The 17,945-nt window shown below is 40.9% G+C and overlaps 1 protein-coding gene across 2 annotated transcripts; it reads left to right on the top strand.

Moving 5' to 3' along the window:
- The first annotated feature begins 224 nt into the window (after positions 1 to 224).
- LOC120548357 (alpha-synuclein-like) lies at positions 225 to 14,529 on the top strand. 2 transcript variants are annotated; one of them, XM_039784587.1, is made up of 6 exons: positions 225 to 501; positions 7,707 to 7,748; positions 8,154 to 8,281; positions 8,639 to 8,665; positions 11,321 to 11,368; positions 13,853 to 14,529. In XM_039784587.1, the coding sequence occupies exons 1-5, from the start codon at positions 381 to 383 to the stop codon at positions 11,366 to 11,368; spliced, it is 366 nt and encodes a 121-aa protein (XP_039640521.1). In that variant the 5' UTR covers positions 225 to 380; the 3' UTR covers positions 13,853 to 14,529. The 2 variants fall into 2 exon arrangements, with proteins under 2 accessions (XP_039640521.1, XP_039640522.1); XM_039784588.1 differs by lacking the exon at positions 8,639 to 8,665 and having other exon boundaries at positions 229 to 501.
- Positions 14,530 to 17,945: the final 3,416 nt, after the last annotated feature.

Here is a 17,945-nt window from a genome sequence, read left to right as displayed (position 1 = left end):
CTCTCCCTCTTTTCTCTCCCTCTCTCTTTCCTTCTTTCACAGCCTTTCTTTCTCTTCCTCTCTCTCACGTGCCCTACCTCCACCTCTTCGCACTCTCTTTCTTTCTTTCAATTTTTCTTTCACAGCCTCTTTCTCTCTCTGTGTCTCTGTCTCTGTTTCTCTGCCTCTCTCTCTCTCTCTTTCTCTCTCTCTCTCTCTCACGTGCCCTCTCTCCACCCCTTCCCTCCCTCTCTCTCCGGTCCATTAGCAGGATCAGATCACTGCACAGACGAGAAGAGACGAGACAGCCGAGGCAGACGGAGCAGAAGAAAGAGGGAAACACGAGAGAGAAAAACACTGAATAAGAAGAGAGAATAAGATAGAGAGAGAAGCAAAGCATTATGGACGCTTTCAAGAAGGGATTCTCCATGGCGAAGGATGGAGTGGTAGCCGCAGCCGAGAAGACCAAGGCCGGCGTGGGCGAGGCCGCCGCCAAGACCAAGGAGGGGGTCTTCTACGTCGGTGAGAGGGCGGAGCGAGAGATGGAGGGATGAAAGGAACAAACTGTACATGTTTTTATGTGTAGAAAGTGAGACTGATGGATGAAAAAGTAAAAGCCAAGATAGAATAAAATGTAAAACAAGCAAAGTAAAAGTTCAATTTGACATGAAATTATTACGTTTTTTGATGAAAATTGAAAGAGGGACGGATGAAGGGAGGGAGGGTTATAGGAGGAGGACAAGAAGTGCAACTCATCGTGACATTATGCAGAAGTCTGTTTGAAAGGAAAGGAGAGAAAGGAGAGAGAGACAGATTGATTTAGAGAAGTATAGATGGCTAGAAGAAGGGACCGAGGGATGAAACAAAGAAACTGGCAAAGTAGAAAGTAGATTTCTACAACAAATTGCACAATAAATGTTTGATTAGAGGGGTATTTTGAGCAGGGAAGAAGGAAGAAGGGATGATGAAAAGGAGATAAAATCAGTCAAATTTGACATGGAATTCCACCTTAAATTATCAGAAATCTAAGGGGTTTTTGGTGGAAAAAAGGGGGGATGTGATTCAAGAACAAACTGGAAGGGAGGGATGGAGGGATGAAAGGAACAAACTGTACATGTTTCAAGTGTAGAAGTGAGACTGATGGATGAAAAAGTAAAAGACAGGATAGAATAAAAAGAGAAACAAGCAAAGTAAAAGTTCACAGTGACATGAAATGATCACGTCTTTGATGTGAAAAATGGTCCTTGAATGAAAGAGGGATGGATGAAGGAAGGGAGGGATATAGGACGACAAGAAGTGCAATTCATCGTGACAGTGCATCAGATTTGAAGACGGGAAAGTCTGTTTGAAAGGAAAGGAGAGAAAGAGAGAAAGAAGAGAGAGAGACAGATTAATGCAGAGAAGTATAGAAGGCCAGAAGAAGGGATGGAGGAATAAAAGAGAAGTAGTTGGCTGGAAGACGAACTGGGATAGATGGAGGACAAGAATCTGAATCTTAAAATATTAAAATTAAAATGAAAGAAAGCATGAGATTGTGCATTAAATTTTAAGACGCTGAAGATCATTTGCAGAAAAGAGGGAAGACAGGAAGGAGGAGAGAGAGGGAGAGAGTGAGAGAGAGAGGGAGGAAGGGAGGGAGAGAGGGAGAGGGAGGGAGGGAGAGAGAGAGAGAGAGGGGAGAGAGAGAGGGAGAGGGAGAGGGAGAGAGAGAGGGAGGGAGAGAGAGAGAGAGGGGGGAGGGAGGGAGAGCAAGAAGCTGAATCTTAAAACATTAATCTCAAATAAAAGAAAGAGAAAAGTGTGATTCATCGTGACATGAATTAAATTTGCAGAGCCACATGTTCTCTATTTGGAGCAGGAATGAGGGAGGAAAGATGGAGAGATAAATGAGCGAGTTAGAAGGAAAAGAAGAGAGAAAATGATCTAAATTTGACATTAAAATGCACATTAATTTATCAGAAATCTAAGTTTTTTCAGTGGGAAGTAAAGGAGGGATGAGATTCAAGAACAAACTGGAGAGAGGGTGGGAGGGAGGGAGGGAGGGAGGGAGAGAGGGAGGGAGAGAGGGAGGGAGGAGGGAGGGAGGGAGGGAGGGAGGGAGGGAGAAAGGAGGAGAGAGAGAGAGAGAGAGGGAGGGAGGGAGAGAGGGAGGGAGAGAGAGAGAGGGAGAGAGGGAGGGAGGGAGGGAGGGAGGGAGGAGAGAGGGAGAGAGAGAGGGAGAGAGGGAGGGAGGGAGAGAGGAGAGAGGGAGGGAGAGAGGGAGGGAGGGAGAGAGGGAGGAGGAGAGAGGAGGGTTGGAGGGAGAGAGGGAGGGAGGGAGCAAAGCTACTTACTTCAGGTTTGAAATCTCCCTGACTCATAACTTGGTTTAGGTTAAAGTTCACCATTGCATCCTACCTTAGGGACCAGAGTGAAGAAATGTCTGATGTCGTCTGATAAACAGCATTTTTGATAAATTGCCAACTAGGATTGTGTTGTCTTCCCATCGACCATCAACTTGTTGTCCATCCAGGTCAAAAGTGAATTTGAATTGTTGGCTCTTCTTTTTGCTTTTGACACTTTTTTAAACATTCTTGTCACTTTTTTCAACAATTTGTTTTAAATTCATGGTCAATAAACCTAATTTATATGACATTTTACCTAATCTTTTAGTTAAAAAAGCAGAACTAATGAATTATTTTGACTAATAGTTAAGATCAGAGGATTGATTGGATCACAGACTTTTATGGTTTATGGTTTAAAATCAATTAAACATACCCCACCAAACTCCAAATTCTCCAAATTCACCAAATTCAATAAAAGTAATCATTAATTTTACGTGCAAAGATCGTTGCATGGATCCCATACAATGTACATCCGTGCATCCATGTTATTTTTGGGCATTTTTGTTCAAAGAAACCCATTTCTGATATGAAAAACTTTGAAAATTTGACCCGAGGACAACCCAAGGGTTAACGACATGAACCCCTGAGTCTGCTCTCCACTGAAAAACGCTCCCATAGGTCGTTAGTCCAAGCAGCAATGTTACTTTACGGTACAAATAGAGCAAGCCTGGTTCAGCGTCACGAGCGTAACCAGAGGGCAGAAAACGCCCCTGTGGGTCTTATTATGGGCTTTTCAGTTAGAGGCGTTTTCCCCGGGATTTGCCGCAGCGATTACACACAAAATCAATGCTAAGATGCAAATAGACACAAATTTGAAGCGGCTGTGCGAATGGTGCTATGGCTTTCACCCAGGAAACAGGTGTTCATATCCTGAAGAAGTTAAGGAGAAAACACAAGACTTTCACCCAGGAAACAGGTGTTCATATCCTGAAGAAGTTAAGGAGAAAACACAAGACTTTCACCCAGGAAACAGGTGTTCATGTCCTGAAGAAGTTAAGGAGAAAACACAAGACTTTCACCCAGGAAACAGGTGTTCATGTCCTGAAGAAGTTAAGGAGAAAACACAAGACTTTCACCCAGGAAACAGGTGTTCATGTCCTGAAGAAGTTAAGGAGAAAACACAAGACTTTCACCCAGGAAACAGGTGTTCATGTCCTGAAGAAGTTAAGGAAAAAACACAAGACTTTCACCCAGGAAACAGGTGTTCATGTCCTGAAGAAGTTAAGGAGAAAACGCAAGACTTTCACCCAGGAAACAGGTGTTCATGTCCTGGAAGAAGTTAAGGAAAAAACACAAGACTTCCACCCAGGAAACAGGTGTTCATGTCCTGGAAGAAGTTAAGGAAAAAACACAAGACCTTCAACCAGGAAACAGGTGGTCATGTCCTGAAGAAGTTAAGGAGAATAAACCAGTAGCGGAGATAGCGTGGGTGCTTGGGTGCGGCCAAAGTTACACATTGCAGATTATTAGCTGAAAGAAGCTAATTACTGCATATGATTTCACGTTGTGATAATCCAGCTCTTCTTATCAAACTTTTTGAGCGCACTTGGCCTGTTCAGCACCATCGCTGTCCATCAGCTGTCGCTGTCCATGGTGCTGAAAATTTTTAATTGACTGGCAAACTGTTTTCTTTGCTCGTCAATACAAACTTGTAAAAAGAGGGAGAGGGCGGAAGGGAGGGAGAGAGAGAGAGAGAGGGATGGAGGGAGGGAGAGAGGGAGGCGGGGAGAGAGAGAGAGAGAGAGGAAGGGAATATTTCCCAAAACATTAAAACATATAATTGTTTATTGATTATAATTGCCATTGTTCCAGCAACAGGAAGGATGAAGACATCCGTTAGAGGAGATAAAAGCTGAGCTTTATCAAATATGCATCAGATGTTAACCGCTCGGCTGCCTTCCTGGAACCGACCGCACACCAACGGAAACGCCTGACAGACACTTTTGGCGCTGTTTTTCAACGCTTTTTCCGACCTGTTTGGTGCTTTTCTCAAAGGTTTTGACGGTTTTGAAGTTTATTTTTGTTTATTTAACGTTTTTTTCTGAAGTTTTTGTCGCTTTTTTCGGCGCTTTCGATGTTTTTTTTTCCAAGTGGTCCCGTTGCTCATCTTCTGTTTCCAGCCTTGTGTTGAGTTTTGACATGTGTGTCTCTTGATATAAACCAACACTGTCAAGGATCGGTAAGGGCGATCTTCCAGGTTCAGAATGCAAAAGAACGAAGGGAAACGGACGTTTCAAATGCAGCTTGAATGGTAAAAATGTGTCGAACCAACACATTTTTGGTAGAAAAAAAATTCTCTATAAAGAGGAAGAATACAATGATGTCAGCGACAGATTTACTAAACAACAGCCTTGGACCTGGAAAACATTTAGATGCTGATGGTAAAAGGAGACAAAAACTTGGAAAAATAGTAATAAAAACGAAGGCAACACTAGGGCGACAAAAAGTGACAACAAATTCAAAATAAGCAACAAACTCCAAAAAAAGCGACAAACTTTGAGTAAAAAAAAGACAGTAGAAGTAACTACAGCCCTGAAAAACATTTTGCAAAAAGTTTTACGTACCCCCTGCAGTCCTCCAAAGTACCCCTAGGGGGACACGTACCCCCTGCAGTCCTCCAGAGTACCCCTAGGGGGACACGTACCCCCTGCAGTCCTCCAGAGTACCCCTAGGGGGACACGTACCCCCTGCAGTCCTCCAAAGTACCCCTAGGAGGACACGTACCCCCATTTGAGAAACACTGTCGTAGTGATTTCAACATGTTGGCCGAGAGAAACATAAAGTTCTGAGGACATGAAACCCTCTAAAAGCTCTTCTTAATGAGTCATATTTAGGGGTACTGAGCTGGAGAACATTATAAGAGTTGTTAGCAGCTGGCTGGAGAATAAAAGGAGATATGACCTGATGGAGACCTACTTTAGCTACTTTATGTATGAAATCTCAGAGACTTCAGGGGTCATCTGCTGGCCGGGAAACAGACTTTTTTTCAGAGGGTTTTGATGCTGTTTTCAACACCTTCCTTTTTTTTTTCGCGACTTTTCCCAACGTTTTTTGTTTTTGTTGTATTTGCATTTATTCAATGTTTTTTCCAACATTTTTGCATGAAACTTTTAGTTTTTCTGGGTCCAAAAGTTTTGGTCTTCTTTTGTGACACTTTTTCCCATAATTTCCGTCACTTTTTTGTCACTTGTTTCAACATTCTTTTATCAATTTTTTTTCAATCAAATGCTTTAAAATTGAACAAAACACCCAAATTCAATGAAAGTAGTGAACTGATCATTTATTTTACTTGTAAAGAGCGTTCCACTTTATTTGTTTTTGACAATTTGGTTAAAAAGAAACCAAAATTTCTGATATAGAAACTTCTTGAAAATGGGTCACATTTTTGACCCGAGGACAACAGGAGGGTTAAGAATAGATGAAAGCTTCAGCCTGATGTCTGTAAACGGTTGGCTGTCTTCCAGGAACAGAAGCTCCAGGGGGAGGGAGGGAGGGAGGGAGAGAGGGAGAGAGAGAGAGAGAGAGAGAGAGAGAGAGAGAGACAGAGAGACAGAGAGAGAGAGATAGAGAGGGAGGGACGGAGAGAGAGGGAGATGGATGGAGAGAGGGAGAGAGGAACAGAAGCTCCAGGGCTCGGCTGCAGCCCCTGTGTTTCCTCTCTGGGTTTCTGTGTTGTAACGTGTTTGTTGTGCGAGCAGCAGACAGTGAATCACACACTGTGTTCCCTCAGACAACAGAGTCTGTTCAGTCTGATCCGCCTGCACGGCGCCCACTGGAAGAAGTATTCACATCCTTCACTGCATTAAAAGTACTAATACCACACTGTTAAAATACTCTGTTACAGTTAAAGTCCTGCAGTGAAAATGTTACTTCAGTAAAAGTCTGTAAGTATCATCAGGAAAATGTAGCTAAAGTATTAAAAGTAAAGAACAATCCTCCCATTTAGAATCTGTGAAAAGAAAAGACTCAAAGTACAAGTATCTCAACATTTGGACTGAAGTACAGTACTGGAGTAAATGTACTTAGTTACATTCCTCCAGTCCAGTGATCCAAACAAAACCACAGACAGGGAGGGCATTGTTGTGCCACATTTGGCCAAATCATAGACGGATAGTAAAAGTACAAATGGCGGCTGCTGTCGTCTGAAAATGCATGACGGGACTAAATAATTCAGAGAACAGCTGAGCTCAGAGGAAACCAGGTCAGACTAACACAGAACTGCTGCAAACAGCCTGATAGATTGAGAGATGGAGAGATGGAGTGAGATAGATAGATAGATAGATAGATAGATAGATAGATAGATAGATAGATAGATAGATAGATAGATAGATAGATAGATAGATAAGGCGAAGGGACACACAAACCCAGACAGACAGACAGAAAAACAGCATAAAACTCCCCCATTAGTGGTATGTTCCAGCACCATTCTGACCTATATTTAGGTTTATAGTGGTGGCGCCCTCTCGTGGCCGTAGTAGATCTGACGGGAGCAAAGCAGGAAGTAAGGTGAGGATGAGCGCGTCAAATGTCCTGGTAAAGGGGTTTTTACACTGGATGCATCCAAGGTGGCGCGCGACATCGTGACGTCAAAATTATGTAATATCTAGCCGGCGCGTCCGATTTATTGCGCGCAATCCGAGGTTGCGGACGGCTCTTTTTTTTTCAACGGCGCGCGACAAACCGGAAACAGGAGCCTGAATGAGTTCGCCGACAACCGGATGTCAGGACTCTCAGAGTGACTGCAGTTCTGTCTGGTAAACTCACTGCGTTAAGATGAGTTCTTTTATGGCGAATGAAAGCCTTGATCTGACGAAGTAGTATTGAATCAAATCGAAGCATTGACAGCAACGCTGCTGCCAGTTCTGCCGTTGTTTACATTTTTCTTCTTCTTCTAGTGCGTAGAAAGAGCAGCGTCGTTAGCCTTTGCTCATTAGCGCCACCGCTGTTCAGGAGAAGAAGGTTGGGGGTGGGGACATGGGTCAAACAAACATGAAACTTTCACCCAGTAGACCGGGGTTCATGTCCCATTTGAAAATAAAAGGAAACATAGTGGGTTTTTTTACTTTTATTTGGTGCCTAATATTAACCGTCTTCGCGGCATACGCTTACTTTTTGTCGCCTGAACTTAACCGTAATGTTTGCCGAAGCTCACGGTGCTCTGTACCTGGCTCACAGTCACCTTTTATCGGGTAACTGAACCACCAACTACCGCCAGTACAACAGAGCTCTGTAGCCGGCAGTCTCCTTGTTTTGGAGGATATGAAATGTATTGGTATGCATAAACTTCTGTACTATATCATACCAATGCGTTACTAAGAACACGTTTCTTTTCTTCTTTTCCAGGAAACAAGACGATGGAGGGAGTGGTGACCGGCGTTAACACAGGTAAACTAACTGCTGCTCTCTCATCAGCACCAGAAAACAACAAGGTCAGAAACGTACGGAGGGAAAGTTTGGCATTCTTCTTTTATCCCATCGGACATTATTACAGAGGGAAAGAAGGACATCATCAACATAACGCCTGATTCATGACTTTTAAATGGCAAATATAATATGAGAAAATATATTTCATGTTCTCCTTCTGTCATACTTTACTATATCATATTATACAATGACTTTTTATGACTTTTTCAACATACTATACTATGACTTTTTTGACATACTATACTATGACTTTTTATGACTTTTTCGACATACTATACTATGACTTTTTATGACTTGTTTCAACATACTTTTTTATGGCTTTTTTATAACGTTTTCAACATATATACCACGACTTTCTGTTTCCAGTTGCCCACAAGTCGACAGAACAGGCCAACGTTGTTGCCGACACTGCGGTTACCGGGGCCAACGAGGTGGCCCAGGCGGCGGTGGAGGGGGTGGAGAACGCGGCGTTAGCGAGCGGATTCGTCAGCACGGTAAGAGATGACCCCTCCAAAAAAACAGTCAGTCAATCAATCAATCGATCCATTTTATTGTCACAGTAAATAGTGGTTATTTTAGTTCATACATTTTTTGGTTATTTTAGAGACGGTAGTTTAAAAAAGTATGACAACAATTTTAAGTCTCATTTTCTCTGCAAAAAATAAATATATTTTTTCACAAGTTTCACAGATAAATGAACAAAAAAATAGGAAATATGAACAAAAACCTTAAGATAAAATATTGATTAATCGTCCTATACAGTAATTATAATATATAATATTATAATCTCTGTTGTGCTGATAACTTTTATTTTCTCTCTTCACAACTCTCTGGTGTTTGGTCGGGAAAAGGAGGAGGCGGGACCAGTGGCTGAGGAGGTGCCTGATTGGTCATGCAGCATGTTATGATGCTCGCTGCCTGATGAATGATTTTTAACTAACAGCTTCATTAATCTGCATTTCTTCATTACAGAGACATCGTCTGCAAGAAATCATTTAATGTTTTTTAAATGTTTGAGACTGTGTGAATGCAGTGCTGGCCCAAACCAATCTGGTGTCCTCGGCAATATTTCTGTCGTTTTTGTAACCTTTTTTTTTTTTACATTTTACACGTTTTGGGGCGTTTTTTTAAAGTCTTTTAGAAATTATTTTTAATATTTTGGGTAAGGAAAGTTGAATTATTTTGAGAAAAAACATTTAAATACTTTAGAAAATTAAAATAAATTTAAATTTTTTTAACATTGTAGAAAAAAGTTGAAATATTTTAGAAAGGAATTGAAATATTTGGAGAAAAAAATGGAAATATTTGGAGAACAAAATTTAAATATTGTAGAAAAAAGTTGAAACATTTTAGAATTTTTTAAATATATTTTTTGAATTTTTAAAAAAAATAGTAGGAAACAATTGCAATATTTTAGAAAAACAATTAAATATTTTAGAATTTTTATATTTTGAGGTTTTTTTTATATTATAGAAAAATAATCGCAATATTTTGAGAAACAAAGGAAAGGCCAAAAAACCTTAAAGTTTTAAGTACCAAGTCTAAAAATACAGTAAATTTAGACAACAATCAGTGGTGAAAAGTCATTAAGTAAATTTCCTCCAGTACTGTACTTTAGTAGACTTTTGAGGTGCTTTTACTTTACTTGAGTAAAGCATTACCTGCAATCTCACTAAAGGGACTTTTAATAACTTTGGAGATATTTAATCAGAGATACAAAATGGCTGAAAAGCTGCTAACAGCAACGTGTGTCGATGATTTCTACTAACACATTTATTAAACTAACAAAGTATGAAGGAACAGGATGCATGGTTTAACGCTGGCAGAAAATAAAACATTGTTTGTTACGCAGAAACCTATCTTAAGTCCACCACTTTGTTGACAACACCCTTTGAAATAGGAACAAATGTCTTTGTTCTTTCATCATAATCCCACCAGACTCCATTTAAAAAAGCAATACTTTTAGCGTGTATAGAGCCAACATATTTGCACATGTAAATCGTAAATTATGTGTTTATTTCAACCAAAACTAGAGTTGTGTGGGTTGGTAAGGTGTAAAGATGACCCAAAACGGCTTTTCATAGTTTTATTTAATTTCTGTCGACGTAGAATGAAGTGTGTTTTACGATGATAAAAGTATTGTTTATTTACAGGGAGTCTGGTGTGTTTAGCAAACGCAATTTCGCAGATGTTTTAATGTTCAAGAAAACACAAACAAGTAAAGGCCGGGAAATAAAACAATAAAATAAAGTCCCGTTGGCTTTCATATTATGTCAGCCTGTTCTCATGAACCACATGTTCGAAAAGCTACGAAAAGATAAGCACTGTAATTTGTTTGATTTCCACGTTTTGTTTTTGCCGTATGCACGACATTAACTACTGCTATATAAGAACGCGGCTGGCGGTGTAGGGTGGGTGTTACAACACAGAACTTTCAAACCAGGGACCGGAGTTCACTTCCTGGGGACAACTAAAGCCTTTCACCCAGGAAATGTGTGTTCTTTGGGAGTGTTTTAATTCAAACCACCATCTTTTTCCTAAACTTAACTAGTTGTTTCAGTGCCTAAAACTCAAATTTTCTCAACACATAACGTTCACGAAATGAACGGCACCTGTCAATGAATAGTCACCTATTCTCGGGTAACTGAACCACCAACTTCAGCTGACCTGATGGAGTACCGTGCAGAGCACCGTGCAGAGCACCATCCAGAGCACCGTAGCCAGTATCACAGAGCTCTGTAGCTGTTAAACACATCTACTAATTGCTGCTGATACGAATGAGATGTGAGGGAGGTCTGTAGCCAGAGGCAGGAAGCCCTGTAGAGCTTTAACAGCTGAGTAGCCAATGTCTCGTGACCAGCTGGCAGCCTCCTAGTTTTCGTATGATATCTTACATTTTAGTGTGCATAACTTTTCGTACGATATCATACAAACCCGTTCATGATTTTGTGCGTACCAACTGAGCTTAATGTACATTTCCATCGTTTACTAGTTTACATGCTTTAAATTTACAATCCGTTTTAGCGCTTGTCTCTTTAAGCCGCCCTGCCGAAACCAAGCTAAATCTGCTCTGATTGGTCAATAATATAAAACATATCACGGTCATGTCTGTTGTTTTGGCAATCGACCCTGTGTGTTGTTTAGGTTTGAGGACGTGTTGGCCTTAAGGGAACCGTGCAAGTTTTCCACAACACGTTCCTGCAAATGTTTCATAATAAAAGCATTGTTAAGTGAAGGGTTTCTGTCCCCTGAAACACTACAGGGCTTTTAATTTGAAACAGATACAGGAACTGTTGTTTGAAACAGCATGTTACCAAACAGGAGCGGATTAAAACGCTATCTTCTGCAGTGGAGCTTCTTTTTAGACCCGGGTGCAGTCACCTACTGCTGGAAGTTAGACAGAATGCAGCTTTAAGGAGCTTCCGCTTCACTTTTCAGACCCGGAGGCTTCGTTCTTTATTTTTCCAGTCTGTGATATGAATGAGTACGTGGTAGGTGGAGTTATCATGTTCTCTGCTCCGTCTCTCCTGCAGGCCGACCTCCCGAAAACAGAAGCAGCGGGAGAACAGACTGAACAGTAGGTGAGAAAACTACCAACAATAAACTGCAGATTTATCCTCATCTGGTGTTCTAGGTACCCCCTTTAAAATATGTTTTCATCCAAGTACTCCCTGACCACAGCAAAGCATTTTTGGTAGAAAAAGAATAGATTTTTAAAGAGGCACAATACAGCGCTGCGCCATTGGTGTAACTGAAAAACACTTAAAGCTACATTTTAACTAGTAAGAATCACTAAATTACTACTATATATTAAATTATTACTATATCATATGGTTATTTAAGGAATTACACATCATAGGTGTTGTTTAAATTAGCATTTTGCAAAAATCTCAAGTCCCCCCTGCAGTACTCCAAAGTACCCCTAGAGGGACATGGACCCCCATTTTAGAAACACTGCTCTAGAGAAGTGATACCCAACTAGCAGAGGTGGTAGAAGTATTCAGATCTTCAACTAAAAAGTTGTAATATTTCAGGAAAATTTCAGGAAAAAAAAATCATGAAAAAATCATAATATTTCAGGAAAAAAATGAGAAAAGTCATAATATTTCAGGAAAAAAGTCGTGAAAAAGTCTTAATATTTCATGGAGAAAGTCATAAAATTTCAGGAAAAAAAATCTTGACAAAATTTGTAATGTTTCAGGAAAAAAGTAGCTGTTCTGAGCACACATCGCTGGTCGTCTAAGTGACATCATCAGTCTGAGTGACATCATCAGTCTGTGTGAAATCATCTCTCTCTCTCCTTCACTCGCTGTCTGTCAGCTGCTCATTGGTCGCCTTCGTCTCAAAGATTAGAAACACTAAAGCAGAACCAGGAATCCCCAGACGTTATAAATGTGGTGTCGCTCCGTTATGTCTGAGACCAGAAGTGTCGGCGAGTTTCAGATATTCTGTCCAATAAACAAGCGACTGTCTCGGCCGTGTGACGTTTGTTTTACAGTGTTTGGTGCGTTTAACAAAGTGCAGTGTGAACACAAACTGAGCCAAATGAAAAATGAGTTTCACTGGCTACCCTCCAACATGGCAGGTAGATTGACAGTTTCACTCACCTTAATGGCAAAATTCACCCGCATTTGCGTGTGGCTGGGTGTTAATTTTAGGCCCTGATTAGTTCTATATGTTGGTAACTTTATACCCAGCAGTCTACACATGGGTACTGGTGGAAGAAGTATTCAGATTCTGTAGAATAAAAGTGGCTGACAGTTAAAATTGCATTGTGTTGCAAAAGAGCTGTGTTAGTCAATGAGGAAGTGGTTAAAAGTTCTCTGGGTAACCTCTGATGCACAGAAAGTTAAGCTTAAGTCATAAAAATAGTTTAGGCTTTTATGGCATAGAGGTGCATTGTTTGAAGGTTGCAAGAACGGAAGAGGAAATTGCCCCACACAGAGGCCCCAGCCTTGGTCTGTGTGTGTGTGTGTGTGTGTGTGTGTGTGTGTGTGTGTGTGTGTGTGTGTGTGTGTGTGTGTGTGTGTGTGTGTGTGTGTGTGTGTGTGTGTGTGTGTGTAAGATAACAGTTTCTGCCAAAGAAACAAGAAGCCACCCCCCTGTGAGGATAGGATAAAAGTTTGAGGGAGAGAATAGATCAGGGCTCATAATTCGGAGGACAACTTGGTGGACCAGCTCTGACTTCATGTCTGTCGCTGGAGAAACTTAAAATAAGTTCACACCGCAAGTCTTAATGCCTAATTTTTGCTCTGATCTGATTTCTTGTTAGGCTTTTCACATGACCTTTTAAAATGTGGCCTATATCAGATTCCAGTGTGAGCTGTTTGCGGTTTCAACCTGACCCGTATGCGCAAAAGAACACTAACAATGACATCAGTCGCAGCACGCTGTCGCACTACAGTTAGGGAGGTTATGGAGGAAGTCAGCATTTTCAGGAGGAGAAGAATGAAGAGAAAGAGAGAGAAATTGGCTATTTTGGCGTATGGCTGAAAATTCACTACAGAGGTCTGTGTGACCGGATGACCAATTTGCACGTCAGGACCGCTACGGGCCTCCACCAGAGTTTCCTCTGGCTTCACCCTGCCCAGGTATAGTTTACCACCTTTCGGGTCCTATCGCACAAACTAACAGTCCACCTCCCCAACGGTGCGGGTGAAAGGGGCCGGTGAGGCACCCGACCCTGAGGGACCGGGACCAGGATCCCACCCAGTCGGCCCTCACTTCCATTGCACCACGGGGCGACTCTCTGACTCGCGCGTGTCCATGTGGTCCGTGTTTCAAGAGGGGTCGGGTGGGTTTCCCACATTGCCTTTTGACGTGAGCCGTTGCTTAACTGAACTCTTCGCATCAGATTGATCCTTGTGTTCTGGTAAACTTAAGTCCAATGTAAGAAGGCTTTATGTAAGAAGAATTAATAAATTGGAGTCAGATTAGACAGGCCTAGTGCCTCATTTTAGAAACAATTCCCTCTACAATTCCCAGCCCTATTTTCTACCCATGTTGGGTAACATGTAACAAAACCACACATGTATTAACCTTCATTTTGTGTTTGTGTCTCTCAGAATCTCGTCCTCCCTGACCTGCAGTCACTTCCTGTTTCTTCCTGTCCAATGAGCAGCAAGAGAAGAAGAAGCTCTGACCCTCCCTGACATGTTAACCCTCTCCCTGTGTGTAACTAAAGCTCAGAACGTGTCTGTCTGGAACGGACCGACTGTATCGCTGCTTGTAGCTTTCTCCAGAACCATTGAACCCCAAAATAACTTCTTAATATGCAACTTAACTGTGTGCTATTGACATACTTTGTACTTTTACTTCAAAGGAAAACATTGTACCACATTAACCTGTTGGAGAAATGTTACTGGTTATGTTGGAGATTAAGGTTTTACTCACAAAATATCACAATTAAAATAGATTAAAAAGGTATTCATTTTCAAATAGGCTTAGGATATATATATATATATATATGAAGCCCTAAAGCTCTGCCCCCAAAACACACACACACGCACACACGTAATTATTCTGTTATGTTCTCTCACGAACAGTTCATGTACGCATGCAAGTTTGCACTGATAGTCAAATATGCAAGGTCTCCTTCTCACACACACACACACACACACACACACACAAACATACACACACACACACACACCTGTGTTTCTGATATTAATTTCAAGCTTCAAGCTTATTTCTTCTTTTACAAAACAACAGAAGTGAAATAAAAAAAGAGTTTAAAATCGTGCTGCACAGCTTTGTTTCTTCTTCTTTTTCACTGTTGACTTTAAATTCAATATTATTATTGTTGTCGTATCCTAGCTACAAGATAAAGTTCCTACAAATACATACCTGTAAGTTATATTATTGATACTCACCTATTAGGGATAATGCTACCTGATGTAACCCAACATTCCAGACAGTACGCTGTGATTGGTCCATTCATAAGAGCAGACACTAGGTGTCAGGACAGAGACGTTCTGGATCAGCCTTTTTCAGAGAGTGATCCTTTATCATGTAGAGTCACATTCATTCACTTTGTTTCAAGAGATTACAAACAGACACAGAGCCAGGGGCCCTGACTCTTCAGATGTTGCTGAAAAACACACAATATGATCACAGAGACACTCAAAACCAGTCAGAAAAGATGAAACATAACAAGAAAACGATGCAAAATAAATAGAAATATATGACAAAAAGATGCAATATTACTTCAAATCTGATGAACAGATCAGTTGTTGTTGAGATATGACTCAAAGTATTTGGATGAGTCAGAACATTTCACCTGACGAGGGATTTCCCCGTAACACGGTCTGTGTTTCAGTGTTTTACAGTGTGGTATTAGTACTTCTACTGCAGTAATCTGAATACTTCCTCCACCGCTTCCAGCCAGTTGTGTAACTGAAGACGTTACACAACTCTATCCTGTTAAATGAAGCTACAGTTAATTAATAAATATCCTCAACCAGTGTCCATTTATATTAAACATTACATTAAATCACTGAAACACCTGGCTGAAGGTAAAGACCTCAAAGCAGTACTCAAAATATATAAGACATTTGCAACGAGACATAAAATTACCATAAAAGACAGTGACAGTGTCTGACTGTCCCATGACAGTCATGGGAGTCACAGGACAGTGTCTGGGTGTCACAGGTCAGTGTCTGACTGTCCCATGACAGTCATGGGAGTCACAGGACAGTGTCTGGGTGTCACAGGACATTGTCTGGGAGTCACAGGACAGTGTCTGACTGTCCCATGACAGTCATGGGAGTCACAGGACAGTGTCTGGGTGTCACAGGTCAGTGTCTGGGAGTCACAGGACAGTCAGGGGAGTGACAGGACAGTGTCTGGGTGTCACAGGACACTGTCTGGGAGTCACATGACAGTGTCATGGAGTCACAGGACAGTGTCTGGGAGTCACAGGACAGTATCAGGGTGTCACAGGTCAGTGTCTGTCTGTCCCAGGACAGTCATGGAGTCACAGGACAGTGTCTGGGTGTCCTGGGACAGTCATGGGAGTCACATGACAGTTTCTGGGTGTCACAGGTCAGTGTCTGGGAGTCACTGGGCAGTGTCTGGGTGTCACAGGACAGTGTCTGACTGTCCCAGGACTGTCATGGGAGTCACAGCACAGTATCTGGGAGTCATAGGAGAGTGTCTGTATGTCCCAGGGCAGTCATGAAGTCACAGGACAGTGTCTGGGTGTCACAGGACTGTCATGGGAGTCACAGGACAGTGTCTGGGTGTCACAGGACAGTATCTGGGAGTCACAGGACAGTGTCTGACTGTCCCGGGACAGTCATGGAGTCACAGGACAGTGTCTGGGTGTCACAGGACAGTGTCTGGATGTCCCAGGACACTCCTCAGGACACTACTAACAGGACAGTTTTTGCTGCCACTGCTGCTGCAATACACCTATAGAATGTTAAAGTGTGTGAAAGTATGGTTATAACTCAATTTGATTCATTCTTCCATTAAGATTATACTGTTTAAGTTGAGTGCGTATGCGCATGTAGTCCAGTGTAGTGGACATGTCTTTCTGAAAAAAATCATATTTTTGAGAAAAAAATCTGAATTAGTTTTTTTCATGCCCTAAGAAGACTAAACACACATGAAAAAAAATACAAATTAGACTCAGGCTTTCATAATTCATGCATCAGAGGATTAAAAGACCCAAAATGACCATAAAAGACTCAATATAATTCTTAAAAGACATAATGACCATAAAAAGACAAAATGTCCATTAAAAGACACATAATGACTATAAAAAGACTCCAAATGACTCTTAAAAGACTCAAAATGACCATAAAAAGACACAAAATGACCATAAAAAGACTCAAAGTGACTCTTAAAAGACACATAATGACCATGGCTATTATCTTTTGCATGTTGTTGCTGCAGTTTTCCAGGAAACGATGACAGCTGAGATATGCAAAAAAACTGAATATGACTGTTGATAACGTGTTATATAACCAGAGACAGTACACAGTCAGTTAATTATGTTTTAGTGTGAAATGAGAAGATTAATCAGTTTTTCTTCATCACTTTTAAGGTGAGACATTGCAGGCAAAAAGATTACTTTTCCATTTATTAATCTTCCATCAAATGTCTTTTTTTCAGACTAATGGAAAGAAAACATTTATATTAATACACTTTGTCTGTTTGTTTCTGTAGATTTCTCCTAAAATCACCAAAAGTTAGCATTGTATAATGTCTCATTTGCATCTTTAAACATAATATGTCAGAAAACTTCAAATGCCAAAACATTATTTTTGAGAAAGTCATACATTCAGTTCCTTATGCACAAAACCTTTCAAATCATCTAAATTAGCATGTTGTTTTCTTTTGAATCGGCCCAATTCACAGCAATGTCTCTTCAAAGTCCAGATACTTAAAATCTTAGTAAAGTCAAGTCATCTTTATTGTCAATTTCTTCACATATATTAGACATCCAGAGACATGCACTAAAACAATAAACGGCAACAATATTCCAAGACAAAAACACAAGAATTTCACAATTACACAAGCAGCAAACATTTATTTAAATGATGTGTTGTTGTAGAGCAGAAAGATGTGCACAAATGCAACAGCAGCAACTTCATAAAATTCTTAGAAATTTTGGAACATAGGATAAAATTCGAGTATTTTTTCATTGCTAACATTTCAGAAAATATTTGATTGAGAGTTATTTATTATATTGTTAATTTATATCAATATTATTTGGAATGAGAGGGGGAAACGCCAGAGCAGGTGGAATGAGAGGGGGAAACGCCAGAGCAGGGGGAATGAGAGGGGGAAACACCAGAAAAAGGGTAATGACAGGGGGAAACATACCAGAAGATATTTGTTTTCAAACCAAAACGTAGCAGTGTAACTGTAGCCTTACTTTGCGGTTGGGATGGCAGAATCTCCGGGGCAGCAAAGATGTCCGATGGCACAATGAGACACAAAATGCCCATTAAAAGATACATAATGACCATAAAAATACACATTATGACCAGTAAAAGACTCAATAAGACTCATAAAAGACACATAATGACCATGGCTCTCATCCTTTCCACAAAGGTGTCTGCTCTGCTAGATCACCATCACCACGCCCTCTACCACGCCTCTCCTCCCAAAACAGGAGGTAGATTATTAGATTATCATCCATGTCAGCGT

Source organism: Perca fluviatilis, chromosome 19, assembly GCF_010015445.1.
Source record: "Perca fluviatilis chromosome 19, GENO_Pfluv_1.0, whole genome shotgun sequence".
In the NCBI taxonomy this organism is placed as follows: Eukaryota; Metazoa; Chordata; class Actinopteri; order Perciformes; family Percidae; genus Perca; species Perca fluviatilis.
This window is presented reverse-complemented; position numbering and strand designations above follow the sequence as displayed.

Coding starts and splice junctions, on each gene's coding strand:
- LOC120548357 (XM_039784587.1), top strand. CDS start 381: ATGGACGCTTTCAAGAAGGGATTCTCCATGGCGAAGGATGGAGTGGTA. Junction 502..7,706: donor GGAGGGGGTCTTCTACGTCG/GTGAGAGGGCGG, acceptor CTTCTTTTCCAG/GAAACAAGACGATGGAGGGA. Junction 7,749..8,153: donor GGTGACCGGCGTTAACACAG/GTAAACTAACTG, acceptor TTCTGTTTCCAG/TTGCCCACAAGTCGACAGAA.